Raw genomic sequence first — 24,394 nt, 5'->3', positions numbered from 1 at the left:
AAACTTTTACAAATCTTCTCCATTGTGCACAGTTAAGGAGTAAAAGAAGGTTGTCTCTTTGCAGCTGTCATTTGGAGGCTGGACAAAGGTTAAGAGATGAAAAAAAAAAAGCATCTACTGAAAGTATGTGTGGAATCTCTCATTGTCCAACCAACCAAAAACCATTATAATGCAGGACCAGGCTCATAAGCCCTGCATTATTCTATTCACAGCTCTGCCAACATCTTGTTAAGTAACTTTGTGCCAGTCTTTTTTTTTTCTTTTTTTTTTTTCTTTTATTTTTTCTTTTATTTTTTTTTTTTTCTTTTTTTTTTTTTTTTTAATGCATGCAGGTTACTCCAGTGGTAAAACAGGGGTATTGATGCTTACTTCCTTTGGAGAGAGGCTTGGGATCTTGAAATGAGCACAGAAGTAGTATGCTCATACAAATGCCCAGACATTTTGCCTGCTCAGGGAAGATAAATGCTATAGCAAAATTATTTAAAAGGTACACCATTTATTATAAACAAAACTTCTCAAATTTAATTTATGACAAGACAAAAACATGTCTGGGAAACATCCTCAGCATTTTTAAGTTACTTCTCAGAAACATCTGCAGGCCAGGCAATGGTGAATAAAATCTGTGCCTTCATCTTCCCTGAAACAGTCTGTTTACATTTGACACAAATAATGAATTTTTTTTTTAATCTAATCTGTTTCAAGCATTATAGGATCTGGTTTTGTTTGGTTTAGAGTTTGGGGGTTTTTTTTTTGTTTTTGTTTTTTTTTTTTTTTTTTGTTGTTGTTTTTTTTTTTTTTTTTTGGTTGGTTTTTTTTTGTTGGTTTGGTTTTTGGGTTTTTTTGGGGTTTTTTTTTTTTTTTTTTTTGGCTTTTCAGTTTCTCATTCTCTGTGGTCAGAAGACTTTGTCCTAAACCTGAAGCCTGGATTTGTCAAAAGCAAAAATGAGAAAGCTGTAAGCATAGACTTGAAGTGCTTCCTGGAAAAACTATCAGCCTTGCAAAAATAAAGGTGAAATGCATCTTCCCAGCGGTCATGAGAGCCCTTTCTTTCACTGGTGGAGACATCTGGCATATGGTGATATGCCCCATCTCAAAAGAGTGATCAACATCACTGTCTGCTACCAGATCAGCAGGATTTCCAGCATTGCTTCTCATTTCTTCCTTTGCTCACCCCACATGGTTTGCCATGTAAAGGGAAGAGAGGTTTCAGTGTAGAAGAGTTCAAATGGTGAAGAGGGATGACTTAGAGTTTCTTTTAGAGGATTTTTGTCAAACTGACCACCTTGTTTTCCATCTGGAAAAATAAAGGCTTGTGATGAGAGCTAGAGATCTGTGTGGTGGGTTTACAAATCCCAGTGTCAACTAGTCATTTGAATGGGAAGGGAGACAAGAAGTCCCCACCTTCTACTCAGGGTAGGTCACTGCCAACTACTGAGCAGGCTGCTGGGAAAAGGGGTCCATCCGGATTTCACCAAGTGGCTGCTCCCACTTCCAGAAGTGTCCTCTCCCCTTTAGCCAATGCTCAGAAGGCAAAGTGTGGGAGGAGGAAGGGGGAGGTGTGCGTCCCTTTGTCATGCAGCTCCTATCACCAGGCTCCCAGGTATGCTGGGGGATGTTCTGGCAGAGGAGTCCCACCATCATGTGTGGCAGGGCTGAGTCAGTAGCTCCACAGTTTCTCTCTGTGCCTTTGTTTCTGCTGTGCCAAATATGGCATTGCCTCCAGATGGCATCCACCCAACCTGGCAGCCTTGCCCAGAGCTGGCCCTGACCCACAGAGTGCCCGTGTGCCCCGACCAGAATGTGCACAGTTGCTCTGTGTCCTCTGCTTTTAACGGGGGTAACCTCCAGCCTTTTCTTAAAAGCAGGCTTCCGTCTGAAAGGAATAGCAGAAAATTTGGCTTCTCCTCTGCATGCTGAAGCTCTCAGCACAGCACTTTCATGGGTGTTTGGCTTGAAAAACATATGTAAGTAGCCCTACTTGAAGTTAAGGGTACACATAAGTCCTTTGTTGACTTAGAGTGGACAGCAGAAAAACAGCTGAAAACACTGACCCGGGTCACAAGAATGAGGCAGAAAAACAGCTATTGAAGCCTCCTGCTTCAAATCCCACCCTGGGACACCACTTTCAAGCCCCTGGAGATTTTCCAGATTGTGTCCTGAAATGCTTCTTTTATGCAGAAACCAGTGATCACTTTAATGCCTGCTTTGAATTGCCTCCCCTCTCACTTCTAAGTAACACTAACAGTTGGTGAAACGTTCTTTTGCTTGCAAAAATGAGCAGTTGCAAGAGAAAATGTAAAGTACAGCTTCATTTAATTCTGCAGGCTGGTTTCCAAATTAACTATGTATCACCACAGTCCAGAAAGTCCTTGCATATATTCATAAATAGCCTGATATAAAGCAGTAAGGCATCAGTAATAGTTACATCTTAATTTCTTAATTCAGTTCTACAAAGGAGTTTTTTCTGACTGTTATAAGCCAAGCAAATTTCTTTTTGCTGCATCTCAACCTGCATTATCTATGGATGCCAGTATGATGGGAACATCATAAATAGTAATTATTGCATAGAATGGTGAACTTTGTACCTCGGTATTGTTACCTCCAAATTAAAAAACTAACAACAAATGTGCAGAGTTCAGGCTTCCTCAGATAACTTCAGACTCACAGTGCTAATATTCATTTGCCTACCTTAACGACAATGTTGGGTTTTATCTTAATTGGCTTTATTAATTTCACTTGTCTAGGGAGGAAAGGGGAAGATGAATTTGGTTTTATATTATCATTCGCTTTCATTGGAACAATTGAATACCAGAGTGCAAGGAAAATAGGTGTGCTTTTAGTTAAGAAGGTGGGATGGCTTTTCTGAACACATTGTTTGAAGTATGAAATTAACTGGGTTGGATTTTGTTTGGTTGATTTGTTTGGGGTCGGGCTGTTTGGTTTTGGTGAGTTTGGGGGTTTTTGTGGTTTGTTTGGGGGCAGCTGGGGGGGGGAGATCGGGGGTGGGGGGAAGGTTTGGCGGGGGAGATTTGGGTTTGGTTTTTCTCGGGGGGGGGGGCGAGGAGGAGGTGTGTGGCGAGCCGCTGACGCACGTCAGGAGCCCTAAGCGAGCCGATGTGTATTTTTTTCGCCTCAAGCGTTCAGGGCGGCGCTGGCCGCGCTGCCCGGAGCATCCAGCAGGCGGCCGGCGCTCCCCGGCGCTCCCCGAGCGCTCCCGGGCGCTCCCGCCGCGCCGCCGGCAGCCCGCGCACACCGTGGGAAGCAGCGCAAGGATTGACGTCCAGAACATCCTGCCTATGGGATCCGAGCCGCCAGCCGAGCCCCGCTTTCCCCCGTCGCTTTAAATCCAGCTGGCGAGGGCGGGCAGCGAAAGCGGGGAGAGATTGGCAATGCGGCGCGGCAGCAACTCCCCAAAGTTCTTGCTTTCTGTAACTCCCTGCTTTCGGACTCGGAGCTGCCGGGCAGACCTGAAGCTGGGAGTTTAACAAGCCCCGTTTGCGAAAATGCCTGCCACTAGCTGGTCTTTGAATTCGATAATTGGACTTCCAGAGCTGAGGAATACTTAACAGCAAGAGAAGTCAAGGAGGAAAAGGCAAGTTTCACAATTCAAACAATGCTAAAACATATTCTCCTTTCACCTTATGGAAACAGGACTGTGGAGACAGCTGCAGGTGCTTTTTGGTTATTGACAAGATGTGTTGCAAAGTAATATGACTTTTAAAACTCTTCTGACTGTTTAAAGCCAGCAAGGAGCAGCAAAATTAAAGCAAGAAATTAATTTGAGGACTTTCAGAGAAGAAAGCTGTTTTCCGAGAAGAGCAAAGTAGGACGATGGCATCTGGAGAGTGCCTTCTGCTAGACCTAGAAACAGATAACTTCGTTTTCTATAACATCTCTGTCAACCAGAGTGCAAACTTCTCCCTCCTTGGGGAAGACTGGTTTTACCCAGCGTTCCTCTATGCCATCCCCACGATCTATGGGATCATCATTCTCATAGGCCTTATTGGCAATATCACTTTGATCAAGATCTTCTGTACTGTGAAATCCATGCGAAATGTCCCTAATTTGTTCATTTCCAGTTTGGCTTTGGGAGACCTGCTGCTTTTAGTGACTTGTGTGCCTGTGGATGCCAGCAGGTACCTTGCTGATGAGTGGCTGTTTGGCAGAACTGGATGCAAACTTATCCCCTTCATACAGCTCACCTCTGTAGGGGTGTCAGTCTTTACTCTCACTGCTCTCTCAGCTGACAGGTAAGCTTGGCTGCTGTTGCCTTGAAAAGAAGCCTGCATAATTATGACTTCATAAAATGCACAATTATAAATTTGTATGTTCAGGTGAAATGTTTCTTTTTAATGTAACGAGAGGAGAAGAACCACCTCAGGTGATTTCTGGTGGATATTAGCTTACAACTTGAAGAGGATGCAGACTGAACACAGGATACTTTTTCTCAACTACATGTTTGTCTAATTTAGCTAATAGTCTACATTAATTCAAAGAGCAGATCAAGCTAAAGACCAGAGAGAGAAAATGAGAAAATGCCATTAATGAAGCTCTGCTAAAAGATAGCATGTTCATAAATGCCAAAAAGATAATTTATTCATACTTCATGAAGTGCGAAGGCACTGCAGCAGCATTTAAAGTGCAGTGAGAATCAATGCTTTCTAGTGGCTTGCTTCCTTAAAGTTAATAATGTGAGGCAATATTTCATGAAATATTTTTCAAATGTTCAAATGAGCTTCCCTGAAACCAGGAATCACAGTTGCCATAGCCAGTGTATTTCCCTTGGTTAAACAGTTTGCCCCTTATCCAATCAAAACTGATCTGTGCTGTTGGTTCAGAAACTTCATTTTCCAATAATGTTTAGTAAAAATAATGTGTAGTAAATATCCTGGTTTATCTTCTGGGTGCTTCCAAAAGAGATTAAGAAATACATTGTCACCATGCTGAAGTGACACAGAGGTACTGAATGAAAAATTATTTCACTTTTGTTGTGATCAAAAGACATGGGGATTATATCCTTGCTCACAAGTAAGTGAAACTAGGTTTGCTTTGGGTAGTCTCTTGCATGCCACTGTCTCTTGCTAAGCTGCTTTAAAACATAAGACTTCTTTTGTTCAGATTTCAATGTAGTTCACAAACATATTTCATTATACTTTTTGCAGTCTCAACAAAAGCAGACAACTCCTCAGTGTTTCAGAGACAGAATGGTCAATATGTTTATCCTCTTCTCCATGTTGGGATATATAAAAATAGCACTGTCTATCCCAGTAGCAGATGACAAACAGACCTATATGTAGATAAAAGTCTTAAAGCAATATGCTTTAAAGTGCTGTGAAGATAGGAAAACTGCACTAGTGAAAGACCACATGCACTTTTGCTACCTGAGTTTGATGTCTGGATCCCCTCTGACTTCTCTGAAGAAAATGTTGGAAAAACAATAAGTATCTCTCCAGGAAAATACATCTTTCTCAAGCTATAGTGTAAGCTGTTTTAAGGGATGTAAGGAAAAGAAAAATGCATTGTAAAGAAGATTATATTAGACATATTTATTGCTATCTGATCACATGCTACGTAAAGTAAACATTGCAAATGCTTTTACTGAGCAGCACATCAATAGCACTTTTTGCCTGAAGTGATAGAACAGAACAGAAAACAGCAGCTGTGCCAAGCTTGGGGTTTGATGACTTCAAGTTCTGAACTTTAGCTTTATCAGGAACCTGTTAACCATCATGCTGCACTGATGATCAAATGTTTCCATTTCCAAGGGATCATTTGACCCTCTTCTAATGCATCTGTGATCCACTGCAGGAGATAATAATGAAATTTGTAACTTTGTGAAGTCTATGAATCTAACATGCTGTGCATTGAAACACCAGTGTCCCTTATCTGTTAAGTTTGCTGAAGTTTCTGTTTTGATAAATTAACAGCAGTGCTGGGTTAATTTTGTTACAAAATAGTACAGTCTATATTTTGTCAGCTCACAGTCCATTAATCTTATTTCCTTAAAGCTGTCACCCTGAACTCCAGACCCCAGTATTAATCATGTCAGAATCATTAGGGAAATAACCTTAAAATGTAAAGGGGAAACTTCCAAAGTGTGAGTTGAATGTGAACCAGCATGGTCATTCTTGTTGGGGGCTGGGGAGGGTCTGGAAGGCCAACACCCTGCTGTAGGTGAGATGCTGAGCCTGGCATGTGGGGTGGTTTCACAGATAGCAATTTCTGATGACAGACATGGCACTGCCTGAAGGGAAACCAATGAAAGGGGTGGTGAGATGATTAATGCTCAATGATGTGAATTCTACCTGAAATGCTCACATGAGGCATGTGAATGTTTCTCTTCTCATTAATCAAAGCCATAGACCATGTGAGAGAAAAGCCTCTTAAACTTCCTGCTCTGAACAGCTTTACATTGCACTGTCTCCAAGGAAAGGGAGACTTGTCAGTGTAGTACAGACCTTTTGTTTATAATTCATCATCTGCAAAAAATTGTCATAAAACTTTCTTGGTTTCTGCATCCTTCCATTGACAAAAGCAAATGGAAACAACTGCTGGCATTACTTAACATATCATGGTGACACCAAGAGAGACATCAATGAGAACAGAAGCCTGATGTGTAAAGAAAAACACCTTCTGAAAATGAGGGGCCAGTTATAGTAGGTTTTTGCGCTCACATCATCAGTGCAAAAGTATATGCCTTCCTGAGGTATACTTTTATCATTTCCACTTTGCCCTGTGTTAGGAATGTCTCATCTGCCAGTGAGGGTAAACACTTGGCTGAGTGCCAGCCTCCAGCACAGAGCACATAAAGCTGCCAGAAGGAGGGGTTGTCCAGAGGATTGACTGTTCACTTGAAAACTTCTCAAGGAGAAACAGAGGGACAGACTGCTGACCTCAGCTTTTCCTGCAGTGGGAGCCTCCCAGCCTGCAAATGCTCTGTGTACATATGGACACAGCTGAGCATGCCTGCACAGGTTTGAGCAGGAAGGGGTAGCCAGAGGGTCCCTGGGTGCTTAGGATGGGTCTGTGTACAATCATGAGATTTCCTTCAGATTTCATTGTTATTTCAGAAAATATGTAAGAAAGGACAAGAAAGAGTTAACAATATTACAAATGTACTTCCTCTGGGACCACTCCACTGGCTGCACAGTGCTTGCATCTGTCTGGCTGCATTTGCAGGAGCAGTGGGAGCTGTCTGGTGACACCTGTTTTCCTGCAAGTGGGTCAAACTTTCAGAGCAGCCAGGAGAGGGTTAAGGCATGTTCTCTGCTTCCAGCCACCTTTCATGAGTGATAAGGCGCCAGTGCTGAGTATTCAAGAGCAAGGAAACAAGCAGCCCATGTGTGTGCATGATGCTTGTGTGTTTTAGAAACACAGTAAATGAGGTTGGTAGGGGAAGGACATCTGTCTGCCCTGCTGCTCTGCACTGTCGAGCCAATGGTTTCTTCAGCTGCTGCTCAGTTCATCCCAGAAAAAAACCCGCGGCTTTGGGTTCTGCCCTCCTCCGCCTCCTCCTCAGTGCAAGGATAAGAAGTGCAGAGGCACCCGTGAGAGCAGTGACACCTGGGCTTCTAGCCCAGGCAAAAAAGCCAAGGCTGTCTCAGCAAGGGACAGGAAATTAAGGAAAATCTTTGCACAGCGAGAGGAAAAGCAACTATTTAATTGGCCATGTCATGGGAGACGTCTTTATTTAATTGGCTTCTCCCGTGACTGACAGGGTATGTACATTTGCATTTGAATTAACCAGACTGTCAAGCATTGATCATAGTTCCCCACTGTTAGGCTGACATCGTAAAAGATCGAAATGCCCTGGTGCTCATGCAGCGAAACCTTCCTGAAGCAATGCTGTTTTTACAAGCACACCGCGGAGTAAGTGTAAAATGTAATTGGAGTTTACAAGCAGCATCTTTACTTTAAGCACCTTGGATTACGTGGATTCTAGTACTGGAAAACTGCAGCATGCCTGCCAGCCGGAGCTGCCTGCAGCCCTGGGGTGGGAGTGACAGCGTGGTGAGATATGTGCAGTGACATTACACGGGAGATTAGGCGGCTTACGGTGGTAAAACCAGCTGCAGACAGCAGGGTTGCAGTCATGTGGGACACCTGCAAGGAGGATGTTAGCTTTGGAAATGTTCACCTCAGTGCTTTGGGTGCAGGGATGGATGCAGGAATGCTGCAGGGCTCCCAGCTATGCTGGGTCCTGTGGAATGCACCCATGAACACAACTTTTGATATTCCTCTGAAATCACATGACAGTTTGTTTATCTAAGAAATAAAACTCTCAAACAACACTCCTAAAAAAACCAGCAGTGCAAGGAAAGAAACAAGTCCAGAATTTCTACAAACACACTTTTAAACATGCAAAAGTCTTTGTTTAGTGGACTCATCTCTTCTGTGATTTAGATGTCTCCAGCCCCTACTATTAATATTACCTACAATACTATAGGAGGTGTAATATCTACGTGCCAGTTAATTTATTTTATTTTACAATCACTGATTTATATGTCCACTAGAGGACTATGAAAAAGCTATGAAAAGCCACCCCATATTTCCACTGAACTGATTTACATAATGACACTTTTTTTAAAAAATACCATCAGTTGTAAAGTGCTAAGTCCATAGTAGTCAAGAAGAATTCTGGGCATTCTAGTCACAGTATTCATAAAATACCTTCAGGTCTCTAAGGCACTATTTTGGAGCATTTTACTTGTGCTGTAATTTACTGTGCAGCCCCAGGAAGATTTGAGGGGGTGGCAGAGAAAGCCACTCTGAAATACCAAGACAGCTCTAACCCAGTCAGTGCAAGTCAGCAGAATGATATCCCACATGGATCCACTGACGTGACCTCATGATTTCAGCCAAAACATCGGTCCTTCCAAGCCAGGGAAGAAAACTGGAGGGACTTTGAGGCCCAGCCCAAAGCCTTCCCTCACACTGAAGCACCAGGCAGCCCCATCTCCATCCTTGCCACTTGCACAGTGTCTATGCTGCTGCCCTTCATGTGCTGAAGGTAACAGAGTGATATACAGATCTCCTTCAGCTGATGTACAAGAGCCTAAGATCCATATTGCTGGCCACTGTGTCAGTATAATATAAACACTCTTTACACCCTTAGTTTTAGTTCTCATTTCCTCAGCCCCTGCATCCATCTGCACCATGAGCAACTGATCAAACAGCACAAACTTTCTGAATTCTTGATTAACCAGAGCAGATGGCCTAAACACAATAGATGCACTTCTATAACCAGGAAGATTAGACTCCCATTTATAGCGGTGGGACTGGTGCGGAAGTCTGAGTTTAGAGTCAGTGCTAATGTGCTGGAGACTGTCAATATTTAAGCAATCAAAAGGCAGAAAAGTCAGATTACCTATTGTTTACATTTCAGTAAAACCCAAAACCCCCAATCAGTTGTCATGGTCTCATAGTACGAGGTGCTGTACACACTTATTAAGGAGAGCAACCAGCTGCAGAGACTTAGCCAACCATGTGTCCCAGAAGTGGGCTGGCATTTCACCATCACTGCAGGGAGATGAGTTTACGGTGGACCCATCAGTTTGTGTCTTACTATTTGATGTTCAGGTGTGGACAATGGCCTGGCTGAGAAGAGTAGGAGGTAGCTGAGCTGACAAAGTAGAAGCAGGCACAACCACGCTGTGAAGCATCTAGTAACTGCTTTGCTCAGAGACAACCATTGCAATAACCTGTTTCCTTTATTTTGGAAAGAGACTTCACCACTGTCCCTATGGAGTCCTCTCACCTTGTTTTTCAGCAGTTTGACACCCAGGTGCCCACCTCACCCCATACAATCAAGGACACCATGGGATCTCTTGCACATAACAGGCTCTGCAATCCCCCCACACAATGTCTGCTGCATAGGATCTCAGGCAGAGCAAGGACGTTCAAAATCTCTATGCCATGGGGCAGAAAACGGAGACAGTCCATGGGGCTCTCACAGTGCCAAGGCACCTGAAGGCATCCCAGCAGCAAGTCAAGTGCTCTGCTGTAGAGAAAAGCAGAAAGCTGGAGATGCCTTGCAGAAATTCCCCTCCTGATGCCAGGCTAGTGATCAGTTTAATTGGACTGTGGATCATCAAAGGGAGAAGCACTGTCAGAGCTCTGCCCATCTTGTCCTCATTTGCCCTTTGTCCAAAGTCAGTCTCTGAAGCTCTCTGAGAAGTCAGGACAGAAAACAGTACTGTGGCACCCTGAGAGAAAAAATGCTTCTTCACACCTTCAGGCAACCCTGAAGCATGAGATTGATGAATGCCCAAATGACCTGAGAGAACCAGAGATGTGGATGCAGGACCAGGGGATACCTCATTAGCCATCAAATCAGCAGCATGTCTTGCCCACACCTCTGCACAGAGGCTACTGAATATCTCATAGGATTTGGATTAAAACAAATCTTTCCAGTGATATGAGGCTGCTTTCTGAGTATTCAAACTAAAGGCGCATATATCACTCTGCTGCCTCTTGTGCGTCTGGCACTGTTATCCTCTCTGTTTAGAACTCATGTCATGTTTCAAATTGAAATTTGTCTGACCTCTAACCACTGCATAATAACCTAACTCACAGCAAACCTGAAAGGCTGAGAGCTGGGGTTGTTCAGTCTGGAGAAGAGAAAGTTCTGGGGACACCTATCTGCAGCCTTTCAATATTAAATGGGTTTATAAGAAAGGCAGAGAGAGATTTTTACCAAGGCTTGAAATGGACAAAAAGAATTGGTTCTAAACTGAAAGACTGTGGATTTAAATTAGACATAAAGAATAAATTTTTTATGGTGAGGGTTGTGAGGCACTGGAGGGAGCTTGCCCAGAGAAGTGGTGGACACCCCCCTCTCAAAGTGTTCAAGGCCAGCTTGGATGGGTTTTTGAGCAGCCTGACTTAATTGAATATGTCCTTGCTTATTGAAGACGGTTAGGCTTGTTGATCCTTTAAAGGTCTCCTCCTAACCAAGCTATTCTATGGCTCTGTGATTAGAGAAGTCAAGGATAGCAATAGAATATTCAGCTCCTGCATGCTGCTGAAGATTCATATAGTGGTGATAATCTCTTATGAAACCCATGTTTACTGAAACCATGGAAAGGACTTAAGCATCATATAACTGGCTTAGCTTTATATTAAATTACACTAAAGCCATGACACAATGAGAATTTTGTGAAATGAGAATCTCATTTTGTCACATGCAGAAGAGTCACTCTAATGTCTTCCTTTGTCTCTTCTTTCCTTAACAAAGCACTATTTTTTTTTTATCTCCTGCTCACTTGGCTCCTGCATTTATTATTTTACACATAACTGAATTAAAATGGTTTATTTTAGACTATGGCCATTTACCCCAATGGCTCTACAGCATTCTCAGTCTGGTTAGTCACTGTGTCATCTGTAAACTTTTCCAGCAGAGGTTTTATAGCCTGCTGAAGGCAGGTGATATGCACAATAAATAACACTGCAGCTAGAGAAAGTTCCCAGGATCCAGGCTACGAGAGTTTCCACACACTGCTTTTTACCACCATACTTGTTGCCCTGCTAGGGAAGCATGGGGCTGAGGGTCCCCACCTGAAACCCCCCCTCCCCAGACCAGGAGTTCTAATTTTAACCCTTTCCTGAGGGAGTGGGACAGGGATTGCATGGATAGGAGAGGAAGGACCGCATATACCCTGGTTCACACATATGCATATCTACATGCACAGTCCCCATGCCCAGCTCCTCTGTACACCAGCATGGCCCACATCCTATTTACATCCCCTATCATGTTATGACCAGATAAAAAACACCTGACATCTGCTGTCTGTTAAACAAGACAGACGTGTTAATTATCACCTGTTAACAGGATTAGGCTATCTCTTATTCCCTCTAAAACTGGACTTGAGCAGCACAAATACTTGCAATTTTCTTGGTCACACATCCAGCTTTTCTGAACAGCACATCTCTGAAGCCAGTTCTCCACTTCTGAGGAAATTTATCACTTTTTCAAGATTTGTAAAAAAATTAGCACCAGTTGTTCCTCAGCTGGTTCCTTTAGTACTCCTCGGTGTAAATTATTCAGGCCTGCTGGTGTGAAATTATGTTAGCAGATGTTGGTTCACATCTTCTTTAATACAGCTCACAAGTTTTCTGCTACATGTGTAGTACTGCACACATAGTACAGAACCACATATATCTCCTGTTCATTTGGTGCTGAAGATGACTGTCGGGTTATTGCTTTTTACTTTGTCTCGTCATTGTTCATATCTTCACTATTTATGTGTATGCCTGACTTACTGATTTTTTTATTCCTAATGTATTTAAAAATGCACATTTGTCTGTTACAGGGTGACCTTTGATAATTTGTTGGGTCCTTCAGCGTCCCTTATCAGTCATCAACATTTTAAAACTTCGATACTTGCTGTCATTTACTTTTGCTTTTTTCCCCATCTGTTGCATATTGATTTTTGTAATTACTTCTTTGAGGTTTTAGCATGACTCCTCCTTTTCTGTTATCCAGGGCAGCTTTTTGCCATGCTTTTTTTGTGACAAGGAAGGAGACACCAGGGAGCAGGCTGGAAGTCACCAACTGTTGTATAGTTAGTGATGCCCCTTTAAATTTGTGTTCTCAGTCGGTTGATTTGAAAGCTGCTTTTAACTTTAGGAAATCTGCTTCTCTAAAGGTTACAGGATCATGGAATCATAGAATGGTTTGGGTTGGAAGAAACCTTAATGGTCATCAACTTCCAACCCCCCAGAAGTGGGCAGGAATACCTTCCAGTAGACCAGGTTGCCCAAATCCTCATCCAGTCTCGCCTTGATGCTAAATATATATAGCATTTTCTTCTATTTCCACAAAATTAATGTAAGCACACCACAGCCACAGCTTATGGAAGTGCTAATTTTTAGGTCAATGATGAGCTCTTCTTTCTCTGTCAAAACAAGGTGCAATATTGAATTATTGTACATCACAGGCAGACCTTTTTCTGTTGAGAAACTCGAATGAATTTCTATAACTGGCTCTGTGGGATATCCAGCAGTTATGCCACCTGCTTAGATTACTCAGTGATTCTGTCTTTATGCACCAAAGATGGTGCTTTCAGCAGAAATAAGGCAGATTCTTGAGTGAAATGAGGGCTCCATGTCTGAGGCCACAGCTTTAGTTGCCCTGGTCACAGTTCAATCTTCAGGCATGCAGCTCTCCCACTCCCAGGCTGCTGATATCCCTGGAGGCTCGGGTTGAGGCAGTAAAGCCTTGGATGGAAAGTATCCCTGGTTCTTGCTTCTCCTGCCTGGTGGCCCCAATGCCAGTACCAGTTCTCCCAGCTGCACTCCAGACACTCAGCACATTGCAACCCCATGTGTTACATGTGTTCTGGTGCCACAAGGCATGAGCAGGCACATCCCTCTGGCTGTACCCAGGCACTGAGCACATAGAAATGTGTGTAATGCTTAGCTGGTGCTGGAGAGCTGTGTGAGAGCTTGCTGGTTTTGAAATTAAAGGATGTTTACAAACCATGTCCAGGGGGCATCAGCTGGGCAAGGGAGGGGATTGTCCCCCTCTGCTCTGCACTGGGATGGCCTCACCTCGAGTGCTGGGGGCAGTTCTGGGCACTGCAATACAAGAAAGACATTAAACTGGTACAGAGCATCCAAAGGAGAGCAACAAAGATGGTGAAGGGTATCAAGGGGAAGCTGTGTGAGGAGTGGTTGAGGTCATTTGGTCTTTTCAGCCTGGAGGACACTGGGAGAAGACCTCACTGCAGTTACAACTCCCTCATGAGGGGAAGAGAAGGGGCAGGTACTGATCGCTTCCCTTTTGTGATCATTGAGAGAACCAGGGGGAATGGCCTGAAGTTGTGTCAGGGAAGGTTTAGGTTGCATATCAGGAAAAGTTTCTTCACTCAGAAGGTGGTTGGGCACTGGAACAGCTCCCCAGGGAAGTGTTTACAGCACTGAGCCTGACAGAGCTCAAGAAGCATTTGGACAATGCTCTCAGGCACAAGGTCTGATGCAGGGTGTTCTGTACAGTGCCAGGAGTTGGATTCAATGATCCTTGTGAGTCCCTTCCAACTCAGCATATTCTGTGGTTCTGTAAATGAATGGGTCCCAGCCCTGCTTCAGACAGCAAGTCTCACATCTGTTCATAAGGAACCATGAAGCTGACTACACTGAAATCTTTAACTTGGCATGAGGCTGAAGATCACCTTCTGGGAATAACTATCCTGGATGAAAAGGGGGGTTTTATGATGTCCATGGGCCATTGTTTTTCATATGTATAGTTAATTTCTGAAATACTTTAGGCTGTGGATGGTTATGATTAGAAATAACACATTCACTATCAAATGATGAGTGTTTATGCTCTCCTTCCCCAGTATGTAGTGCAGTTCAGTGGTCTCTAAAACACTCTGTCTCAATTCTGAATTTAGGCATTCCTAGACTGAGATTCTTATTTTGTCCATATTCCAGGATAACGTAGCAGTATGCAGGTATACAGATTGAATTTTGAACATATGCTTTAAAGTAAGAACTATGCCTCTTCCATCAATGCCTCATTTTTCTTTTTATTTAAATGTTAAATTAATAAAAAGATAAAGTAGGCAGTACCTGCCAATGTATTTAAGATTTGCCCATTAGAGACGTCTTTGTGCCCATATGCAATTTACTGAAGATTTTAATAACAGATGTTCACTCAAGAATCGTGCATAATAATGATAATCTTAACTAAGTATGCAGAAAGCAGATAGACCCAGAATAGGTTGTCGGAGTGTGTTGATGGGTTAGACAGTCTAGCAATTTTGTGGATTTACTGAATTGTCTTCAGAGCTATAAATATTCATAATATTCATGGTGGAAACAATAAAGAAAGTTGTGGCATTGCGTTTGTCATAAATTTCTTGGTATATTTAGTAAGACTCTTTTCTTGCTTTCCAGGTGGAGCTTCACACTAAGCAGGGCTCCATCTTCTTCATTTATGTAGATTTTCCATAGCATCAATTTTTCTCTTTTGCCTGAGGCTTTTTTGCATGGTAATTGAGCCAGTCCTTCATATTATGTGGGCAAAACAATAATGTGATAGCTTGTAGAACATAATTGCAACATCTTAATGAAAGGATTTTTGTTTGGTCTGTTCTCAGGCCAGGACCAGACCAATGTGCCATTAACCTTGCAAATAGGAACAGATGATTGGGGATCAGAGGGACTGCAAATTGCTCTTTTCTCATTATATCAGTTATAAGTGGGAACAGAATAAATATGGGGGACATGCTGACTGAGGGGTAGTTCTACCATCATTACCACAGGAAGTCATGACAATTTCAGAAGCTCATTTTCTAGAACTGGGAGGAACTCAGTGTTTTCAGTTCTCAGCAATTTATGTGACTGTTTCTGTAAGACATCAGTCCATTCCAGCCAATCCCTACGTTTTTGTTTAAATTTGAGTTTCAAATTAGCTCAACTTCTCAAAATAGATCACAGTTTAAACAGATTAAAAATTTTGTAAGTGGATTTCTCACTTCAGGGAGAAATAAAGTAGCAATACATACATCTCTCCATCAGCCTGATACAGTCTAAACAGTGGAGCCAGTAACGAAGCAAGGATGGGCAAGGCTTCTGAAATCTTGTTTGAAAGGTTTTAACCCACTTGGGTTTTAAACCATTATACAAATTCAGGAGGAGGGCACAGGATCGTTTTACGTAGCTGGTGTAGGGCATAGTAACAGATGATACTACTTGGAGGAAACTTTCCTTGACACTTAAGTACTCCTGTAAATTCGTTTGGGAGGGGTACTATCCCTTTTCTCTGGAGGAAGGCTGGGCAGGCCGTTTTTCCTCTTATATTTCTTGCAAAAGTGAGGTTAGGCTGTAGAAAGATGGATGTGCTTGGAGGGACTGAGATAGAAAAGGGCAGTACTCTGTGGCAGAGCCATTTTTTTCAACCATTTTTTTTCTCCCTACACTCCTGGGTCATCTACATTATCTTTCCTTGCTGACATAAGGGAAGGGAGAAATGCGTTAATACCAAGTAGTCATAGAAGAGGAGAGCAAGCTGAGGCTGCCTATAGCACCAGCTTCTCCATACAGCATGAAGTTACTTCCCGAAAAAAGAAACCAAAAAACCAGAGACTTAGACATATGGAGCTAAAATAATTGAAAATCCCAGGGAAACATCTGATTTTCCTCACCATGCTTTAGTTGTTTTAATTTAATTTATTTGGCTGTTGTAGCAGGCATAAGTAAGTGGATGAAGGTGACAGGAAAAAGCCATGAAGGAAGCACTGAGGCTGCAATCATTGTGAATAAGGTCCTTTCTTTCCCAGAGAGCAGAACTGCAGCCTTTCTATGCTTAGAAATGTATAGGCAGTATGGCTTTGAAGGCAAAGCCTTTTTATGCTTCAGGTGGTGTGTATTTTCTTGGCTCAGCTGAGGAGCACAAATATGGATGAAATATTTTTGTACCAACAGAGAAACTACACCTAGGAAACACTGACATCCATTTGGGGCCATATTTGGGTTGGTATCTTTGGACAGTGTATCTGTAACTGTCTTTTTTGTGCTACAGCTACTTCTGTGTTTGTATTTGGAGCTGCAGCTTTGGGGCTAATTGCATGGTATTAACCAATGTTTGCATACTCCAAGATTTAGAGTACACTAGGTGATCGTATCATTAGTTACATTATTATTAACACAGGGACAATGACACAGTTTTCCTGTTTCCTTGGCACAGTAACCTCAGTGGGAAAAGTATTTAGCACAGAAAGACCTTGGGTGTGCCACATTTTATTGGTTTATGGTCATTTCAGTAGTTTCAGTTGTGAGAAACAATTACTCAATGAGCAAGATGGAGATCCTAAGGGATGTGTAAAAGATGTTTTCAAGGGTTCAATGGAGATGCACATGCTCTGTGGGCTCCTACCAATCCGCAATGAATTTTTGTGATTAGGTTAAGAACTGATCAGATGTTCTGGGTTGAAGCAACACAATCACCAGCTTTCTCTTGGAGGCTTGGATACTGACCTGGAGAACAGGGACAGTACCAGAGTCATTGTAGTTGGTGTGGGGAGGATTTCCTTAGCAGGGGAATCCTCCCAGTGCCTCATATGAATTGCAATTATATTAAGCACACTTAGGATAGTCCCATGAGTAATTTTTTTTGAGGGCTTCTTTGAGTGAGATTGCGAGGCAAGGAGCTGACTGGCTTCTATCCTGGCTGGGAGCTTTGTGCACATGGCAGGTTGCTGCTTCACAAATGGGAACAGAGAAAATCAAAGACTGAGCAGTAATAAAGGTCAGCATCTCTCTCATATTTCCAATCAGATCAGCAACCCAGTCATTTTCATCTGGGCGGTTTGGCATGAGTTCTTGACAGTGTCTTTTTTTATTCTGCTGAATCTTCAGAAGACATATATTGAAGTTTTGGGCTTTGTTGCAGTGCATGAATTGTACCTCTGGTTTTTAAACTTTTTCAAAAATTTCTTTAAAAGCTGATAGGGAAACTCAGAAGCCAACCAGGAGATGCAGCTTTTTCACACCCTGAACACCAGCAACAGGAAAATCTAGTGATGGCAGCCCAAGCACCAGCCTGGGGAGCCAATTCCTCATGCACAGCACCCCTGTGCCCTCACCTGGAGCAGCTCCCAAGCTCCTGTCCAGAGCCTGAGCTGGTGTGGCAGAGTAGAGCTGCTGAAACACAAACTGGAGAGACCCACTGACACACCAGCAAGGTGACTGGAAATGGGGATTCCTGCTAGATCAGTACTGATCAGTCACACATCAATACTCCGAGACTAACAGAGATTACTGCAGATTTCTGCTTAAATTAACCCAGCATCATGCAGGAAGGAAGTAATGCAGAAAGTCAGCAAAATAATTTTATTTGATTGCCAACCTATTAAGAAAATATCTACCTATGTTTCTGCACCTGAGAACTCATATTTTTGAAATCTGTTTTCTAGCTTTGTTTCTTCTGTTTTATCTTTCTGTTCTTTCACTCCCATCCTTTGGGTCTACACTGAACCCCTTGCAAGCAAAAGCTGTCTCATATCTTCTCTTACATCTGCTGTAGGAGGCTTTTAAAAGACACTAAAAGCCTAGTAGTCAGTGCCAGCATTCCTAGACATTTCTAATTATGTTCTGTCCAAATTAAATTGTTTGTAAATGCCATGTCTGATTAAAATGTTCCAATAACTTGAAATGGAGTAATTTTCTGGCTCCCCCAACTCTGTTAATGTTAATAAAAATTAAACAGTTTCTCTATATTCTGTAACTTATCCATGTTCCTGGAACATAATTCTGGAAATATTCTCTCAGCTGTCTATATTTTATAAGACAAACCCTGAAATAATCATGCTAACATGTCGTGTTTATAAGCATACAGTAAACATATACAGAAAGACCTTTGAATAAACTAATTTTGCTAATATCTTGATATTCATTTCCTTTTGCATTTCTCTTCTTTAAGGTTTATTGAAGACTTTCAGTGAGCTAGTGTTTCTGTCAATAATCTATATCTAGTCAATGAGACTATAAATTGAGCTATTACAACACCACTCCTTTAGTAATCTGCCTAGCACTTCTGCTTTATGACTGCAATATCCAGAGCATCATATTTGTTTAAGAGCTGTGACGTTCTTCGCCTGAGTTTATGATCTGGTGTTGGAAGATTGTGCTTTGTGGTATGACACCACTTAATCCCCAGCCTTCAGAGTGCAAGTCAAAGAGGTGCTAAGCAAACCTTAAAAATACTGTGTCTGGCCACTGGAGCTGGAAAAAAGAGGAGCTTCAGAGCTTGGAGAATAAGTGGTTAAACAGCAAAGTATGGAGCACAGTGTTTGTAGTACATGAAAGGAAAAGTCGTCTACACAAGACATCTGTATGGAGAAATACCTGTAAATGACAAAATGTCTAGATACAGTCTTCATAAAAATAAGTATGCAATTACTTACATACTACTATATATGTAGTTATGTATATATTAATATACATGCATATAAATATGTGTATTTAAAATACATACAGAGATATGTAGGCACATATATACTTACATGGAGGGAAAGTTAGGTATGCTGAGCAGAATATTGCATATAATCAGAAGTTGAATGCATGCTTACCCTGCAAATAAAGCAATTGCCCAGGTAAAACAGTGCAGGATTGATGGACTTCTCTTTCAAATGTTGAGCTTTGGGATAATGCAGGCTATAGCAGGTGGGGAGTCATGCAGTGTGTGTAGAGCCTGGATTTGTGCTGCTGCATGGAGGGGCCCTGGTGTGCTGCCTAGACTGGGGCAGGGTGCTGTGCTCACTGCCTCTGCTCCCACTCCAGCACCCAGTTCAGCTGTCTGAAGGAGCCAGGATGCTGGAAGGAGCTTAGAAATGGACTCTGGAACAGCTGATGGGATGTCCCCTGCCACACAAGAGGGCTGAGCCCAGGACCCAGGCACACACCCAGTCCCCAGGGAGAAGTGACCAGAGGGGAGCCAAATGCACCATGGGCAGAGTGAGGCAGATCCTGGAAGAAACATCCAACAGTTTGTAGCTGTTATAGTAATGACCCTCTGTGTTAATTTGTGAAACCTGTGGATATTCCTTCCAAATTACCTTTTCTTTTCTTCTACTGTGTTCCTTAAATGCATATGTGAGTTGTGGCTTGCTTGGAGCATGAAATCCTGCCACAGCAGGGCTCCAGCATATATGAAGCGCTGATGTTTTCCATCCCGCTCATTACACACACCAATTTCAAATAATTCTAATTCTTCAATATTCTTGGATTCTAAAGTAATTTTTTTTTGAAAGGCTGAAATAATGAAAGACAAAATTTCAAATCAAAAAATGTCTCTACATATCCAGAATAGTGAGCAATAATGATGGTGGGTTTTTTTCTGCAAGAGACTCAGTTAGCAGTTCCGGCTACTTAACCTGAATGCATTGAGTTAGGGAAAACTTTTGCCAGCTGCACCACCAAACAGCAATTAAGCAGGCAACATGCTCTTTGTAGATCAAAATGAAATAAGATTTGCAGGAGACCACTGTATTCACACTTGAAAAGTGGCAAAATCTCAGCCCAGTTTCCTTCAGCACTGTTCTGGGAAGGGGTGTAAGCTGCTGTACACTTTTGAAGAGAAGTCTATGCACTTCCTCTCTTAATGCTATTTGGACACATATTAATGTAATATTAATATTAATTAACATTAATATTAATATTAATTAACATGTTAATGCCAGGGAGCCCACTGCTTTCCTGGGTCAATTGCAAATTAAATGAACTCAGAATCAATACACACAAAACTGAATGAACAGATGACAGGTGGCTCTGGTTTTAATTGAGAAATCTATTGAAAATATTGAAATTAAAAACACCAGAAAATATAGTCTTGAGTAAAGAATGATTTTGTTTGTGTTTTTATTTCTGAATGGAAGGGAAAAGCAGGAATACTATGCTTGAATGTTAAGGTCAATAAACTATTTTTTTTTTTTTTTTTTTTAGGTATAAAGCTATAGTAAGGCCAATGGAGATTCAAGCATCCCATGCACTGATGAAGATTTGTGTGAGAGCTGCTATAATCTGGATTGTATCCATGTTGCTTGCCATCCCTGAAGCAGTATTTTCAGATCTGCACCCTTTCCATGACAAAGAGACTAATAAAACTTTTATCAGCTGTGCTCCTTACCCTCATTCAGATGGGCTGCATCCCAAAATTCACTCAATGGCGTCATTTCTCATATTTTATATTATTCCCCTATCTGTCATTTCAGTGTATTATTATTTTATTGCTAAGAATTTGATCCGGAGTGCTTACAACATCCCCGTGGAAGGAAATGTGCATGTGAGAAAACAGGTAGACATTTGACTTTTTTCAAAAATCCACATTCTCTAGCAATCTGGGAGGAGAGAGGGAATACAGGGAAATTTATACTGTGAAAGACGATGTCTGTCACACAGATTTTAAATAGATTAGGTGGGGTAAAAGAATTTAAATGTTTGAAAGAAGCCATGTTACAGGGCTAAACAGTCAAAGCATCTCCTCCTGTTTGTAAATTCAGAGATCTCGGCAGAGTGGTTACCATGGCAAGCATAGCAGGAGACCCTTGCCAAAGCCTGGGGAGGTATTGACTGGGATGCAGGGAAGGGGGCAGAGCAGATACAGTGTTTGCAGACTGAAGCAAAGGGGTGACATGGGAGAAAATCAAAACTTCACAAAGTTGCTTTGTCAGAGAGAGGACCTTGATAAAGCCTTGCCTGTTTCTAAACAACGTATTTACCTTTATGTATTTATCTTGTTTGCCTTACCTCTTCTTTTGAACTGGGGTGTGCTTCAACCTCAGCTAAACTGACACAAGCTGCTCGTAGCTGAGCAATTGTCCTCTCAATTGCACCCAGCTGACACCTCCACCTTAGGCTGACCCAACACAATCATCTTACATAGCCTTCAGGTGCCTGTGCTGAAGCAGTAAGGCTGGAAAGACTTGGGTTTTGCCCATCGCATGATGTGCAATCCCTGAAATCCCTATCCTTTTTCCCTTCTGAATGTGCGTAAATCTTGTCCCCTGCAGGCCATTTCATTGCTGATTCGATGGCTGTTTTGATTAGTGGCAATAAAGTGAGCAGTACAAGCAGCCCTTTCCCCTTTGGTTTTGGGGAGAGAACTCTAAAGAAGGCAAAAGGCCAGGCTGGTCTAGCCCCCTCCGTCCATCATTCCCGTCCTGCAGTGCATTCAAGTGCTATACGTCTCCATCTGAGATAACTGGTATCGATTTCTTTATTGCATTACTTCCTTTCTTTATAGTGCAGATGTGGCCTCAATAGCCCTATATCAAATTAAGAATACATTTTAAAAGAATATATGGTTTAGCCAAGGAGAGCCCTTTCTCAAAGGATTTAATTTTCAGCCTGCTTGCTGGAGATGTTACCACCTGCTGCATGTCAGTCCTTCCTGAGCTCAATGGCTAATTCTTAGTCAGTGCCATTAAAGGGGCACAAAATAAAGTCAAAATGGGCTTGCCATGTCTCTCCTGCCTGCTTGCAGCTGTCCTGAGAATAGATCAGCCTGTGTAAGATGCTCAGTTTCTGATTTACCTGTGGAGCTTGGAAGCAGAGTGAGGGTGGGGCAGTGTCCTGGGAGCCTGGCCAGGCACTGTGGCCGCACTGGGGCAGGAGCAAGGGTAGCAGGGTTGAGGCTAGGAGCAGTTCCGGGCCATTCACATCCTACTTAAGTGCAAGAAGTGGGATGCAACTAATTCCCTAGGAGTGTCTGGGGAGTATTACTCTGGGATTCCCACAGAGAAGAACATTAGGGAACCCTAAAAGGTCAGCAGTGTTACATTTTCCAATCCTGCAAACTCTAGCTGCACAACCTCTCCCAGGGAGCAATGCATTTTAGCAGGTTTTTCTGGGCAACTCTGTCTTTCCTCTCATTTTGGGCAACCTCCTTCATGGCTTTTGCATTCATTAGGAAGAGAGATGTGTTTTCCAGTGGCTTTGTTATCTTAATGTGCAGCACTTGTGGACAAAAGACAAGGTATGGTTTACCTCAGCTCCCCGCAGTTGAGCAATACCTTTGGGTTGACTCCAAGCCTGTAGAAGTAAGTAAAACAAAAGTAGGGCTGATCTGCATGAAGGTTATACTGTGTGCTAACTGGCTGTGGGAAAGCACCTTTCCCTGACAAAGCTGAGATGATGCCAAGAGATGGTCATCCATCTGTTCACCACCTGTAGCTCTCTCCTGGTGGCTCCAGTGCTTTTAGAAGATGGGTCCACCTTGCTGCTGCTGCCTTGGTGTTCCTCCACGTACAGAATATTCTCTTTCTCCCTCTCCCTTCAGACTCTGCCTTGGTCTCAAAGGGCTGTGAGCTGTTGACAACACTTTTATGTACATACACCACATGGCCCCATGGCAGAATGTCCTGCCTGTGAGCTCTGTGAAATATCCCAGACTCCTAGACGATAATTAATTATAATAATAGTAATAATAATAATGTAATTTATTAAAATTACATATGATTGTATATATTATGTGTGGATAACTTATGCAGACTGTCCACACTTTTGTTGCCAGAGCTGGGGTTTTGCAAAGGGACAAGCCATTGGAATTTTATCTCTAAACAGGAAAGGAAAGGCTGCTTCTTATGTAATAAATTTCCAGAATTATTTATTTATAAGGGAAAGGGGTTGAGGACAGACAAGGAGAGTTCTTGATTGTGTTCACCTGCAGTCCAGATTTTCCTTCTCTGGACACACCACCTGCCACATGTTAGTTGGAAAGCTGCAGCACTGGCAAAAATAGTCAGCCCCTGGTCTGAGCTAGGAATAGCAGCTAATCTGTGTTTCTCTTTCTTTGTCCAGATTGAGTCCCGTAAGCGCCTGGCCAGGACCGTGCTGGTCTTTGTGTGCCTCTTCGCCTTCTGCTGGCTCCCCACTCACATCATCTACCTGTACCGCTCCTACCACTACTCCGAGGTGGACACCTCAGTGCTGCATTTCATTGCCAGCATCTGTGCTCGGATCCTGGCCTTCACTAACTCCTGTGTCAACCCCTTTGCCCTCTACTTGCTCAGCAAGAGCTTTCGGAAGCAGTTCAACAACCAGCTGCTGTGCTGCAGGGCTCGCCTCCTCATCCGCTCCCACAGCATGGCCAGGAGCACCACACGAATGACCTCCCTCAAGAGCACCAATCACTCCCTGGCCACCTTCAGCCTGATCAATGGCAACCACATCTGCCACGAGGGCTGTGTCTAAAGGGCACAGTCAGGGACTTCAATTGCTGAGCGTGGCTGCTGGACTTTGCTCCGTGGGGATGGTGAGCAGTGCACACACGCATGCACATACGCATGTACCTACGCATGCATGTACGCATGCAAGGAGGTGTGGTGTGCTCAGAGAACTCAGAGGAGCTTGAAGCATCCAACATTTCATCTTGGGCTGAGGTTGAAGCATCCAGCATCTCATCCTGGACTGAGGCATTGCCAGAGCATCAGATCATTGAGCACCAGCACACAGGATCTCCCTGCTGTGCTTTCAGTGAGAGCAAAATGAGCACCCCAAGATCAAATCTTTTTTGGCTCAGCAGAATCTTCATTACTTCCTGCTCAATCCCAAACTTACGCGGACTTACAGCAGTAATAAAGACCATATCAGTCGCACACAATTTGTCAGAACAGTTGCATCCATCACTTCATGGTGTAATGTATTTTGACATAGAAATAAATGCATTTAAATAAGGTAAATACTTTTACAGAGAAGTTCAACGTAGGTCATTTACAGACTTTTCAAGTATTTATTAATGTTCTGAGTACAGTATTAATTCATGGTCTAAAAGATATCAAGAGTTTACTGGGGCATGTCTGTGGCCCCATCTGAAATGAGCAGTATCTTGCACCACGTCAATGTGAAAGCAGTAACGTGAATAAACGTGAGTTGGAATATGTTTACAGCTTTC

General features: G+C 42.7%; 1 protein-coding gene across 1 annotated transcript; it reads left to right on the top strand.

Annotated features, from left to right (window-relative positions):
- Positions 1 to 3,831: 3,831 nt before the first annotated feature.
- GRPR (gastrin releasing peptide receptor) lies at positions 3,832 to 23,694 on the top strand (the record flags this gene model as incomplete). Its single annotated transcript, XM_083882119.1, has 3 exons — positions 3,832 to 4,250; positions 20,446 to 20,797; positions 23,302 to 23,694. The coding sequence occupies 3 exons, from the start codon at positions 3,832 to 3,834 to the stop codon at positions 23,692 to 23,694; spliced, it is 1,164 nt and encodes a 387-aa protein (XP_083738245.1).
- Positions 23,695 to 24,394: the final 700 nt, after the last annotated feature.

Source organism: Zosterops lateralis, assembly GCF_965231275.1.
Source record: "Zosterops lateralis genome assembly, chromosome: 2".
NCBI classification, from domain to species: Eukaryota; Metazoa; Chordata; class Aves; order Passeriformes; family Zosteropidae; genus Zosterops; species Zosterops lateralis.
The sequence above is the reverse complement of the archived record's forward strand: the minus strand, read 5'-3'. Positions and strand labels throughout refer to the sequence as shown.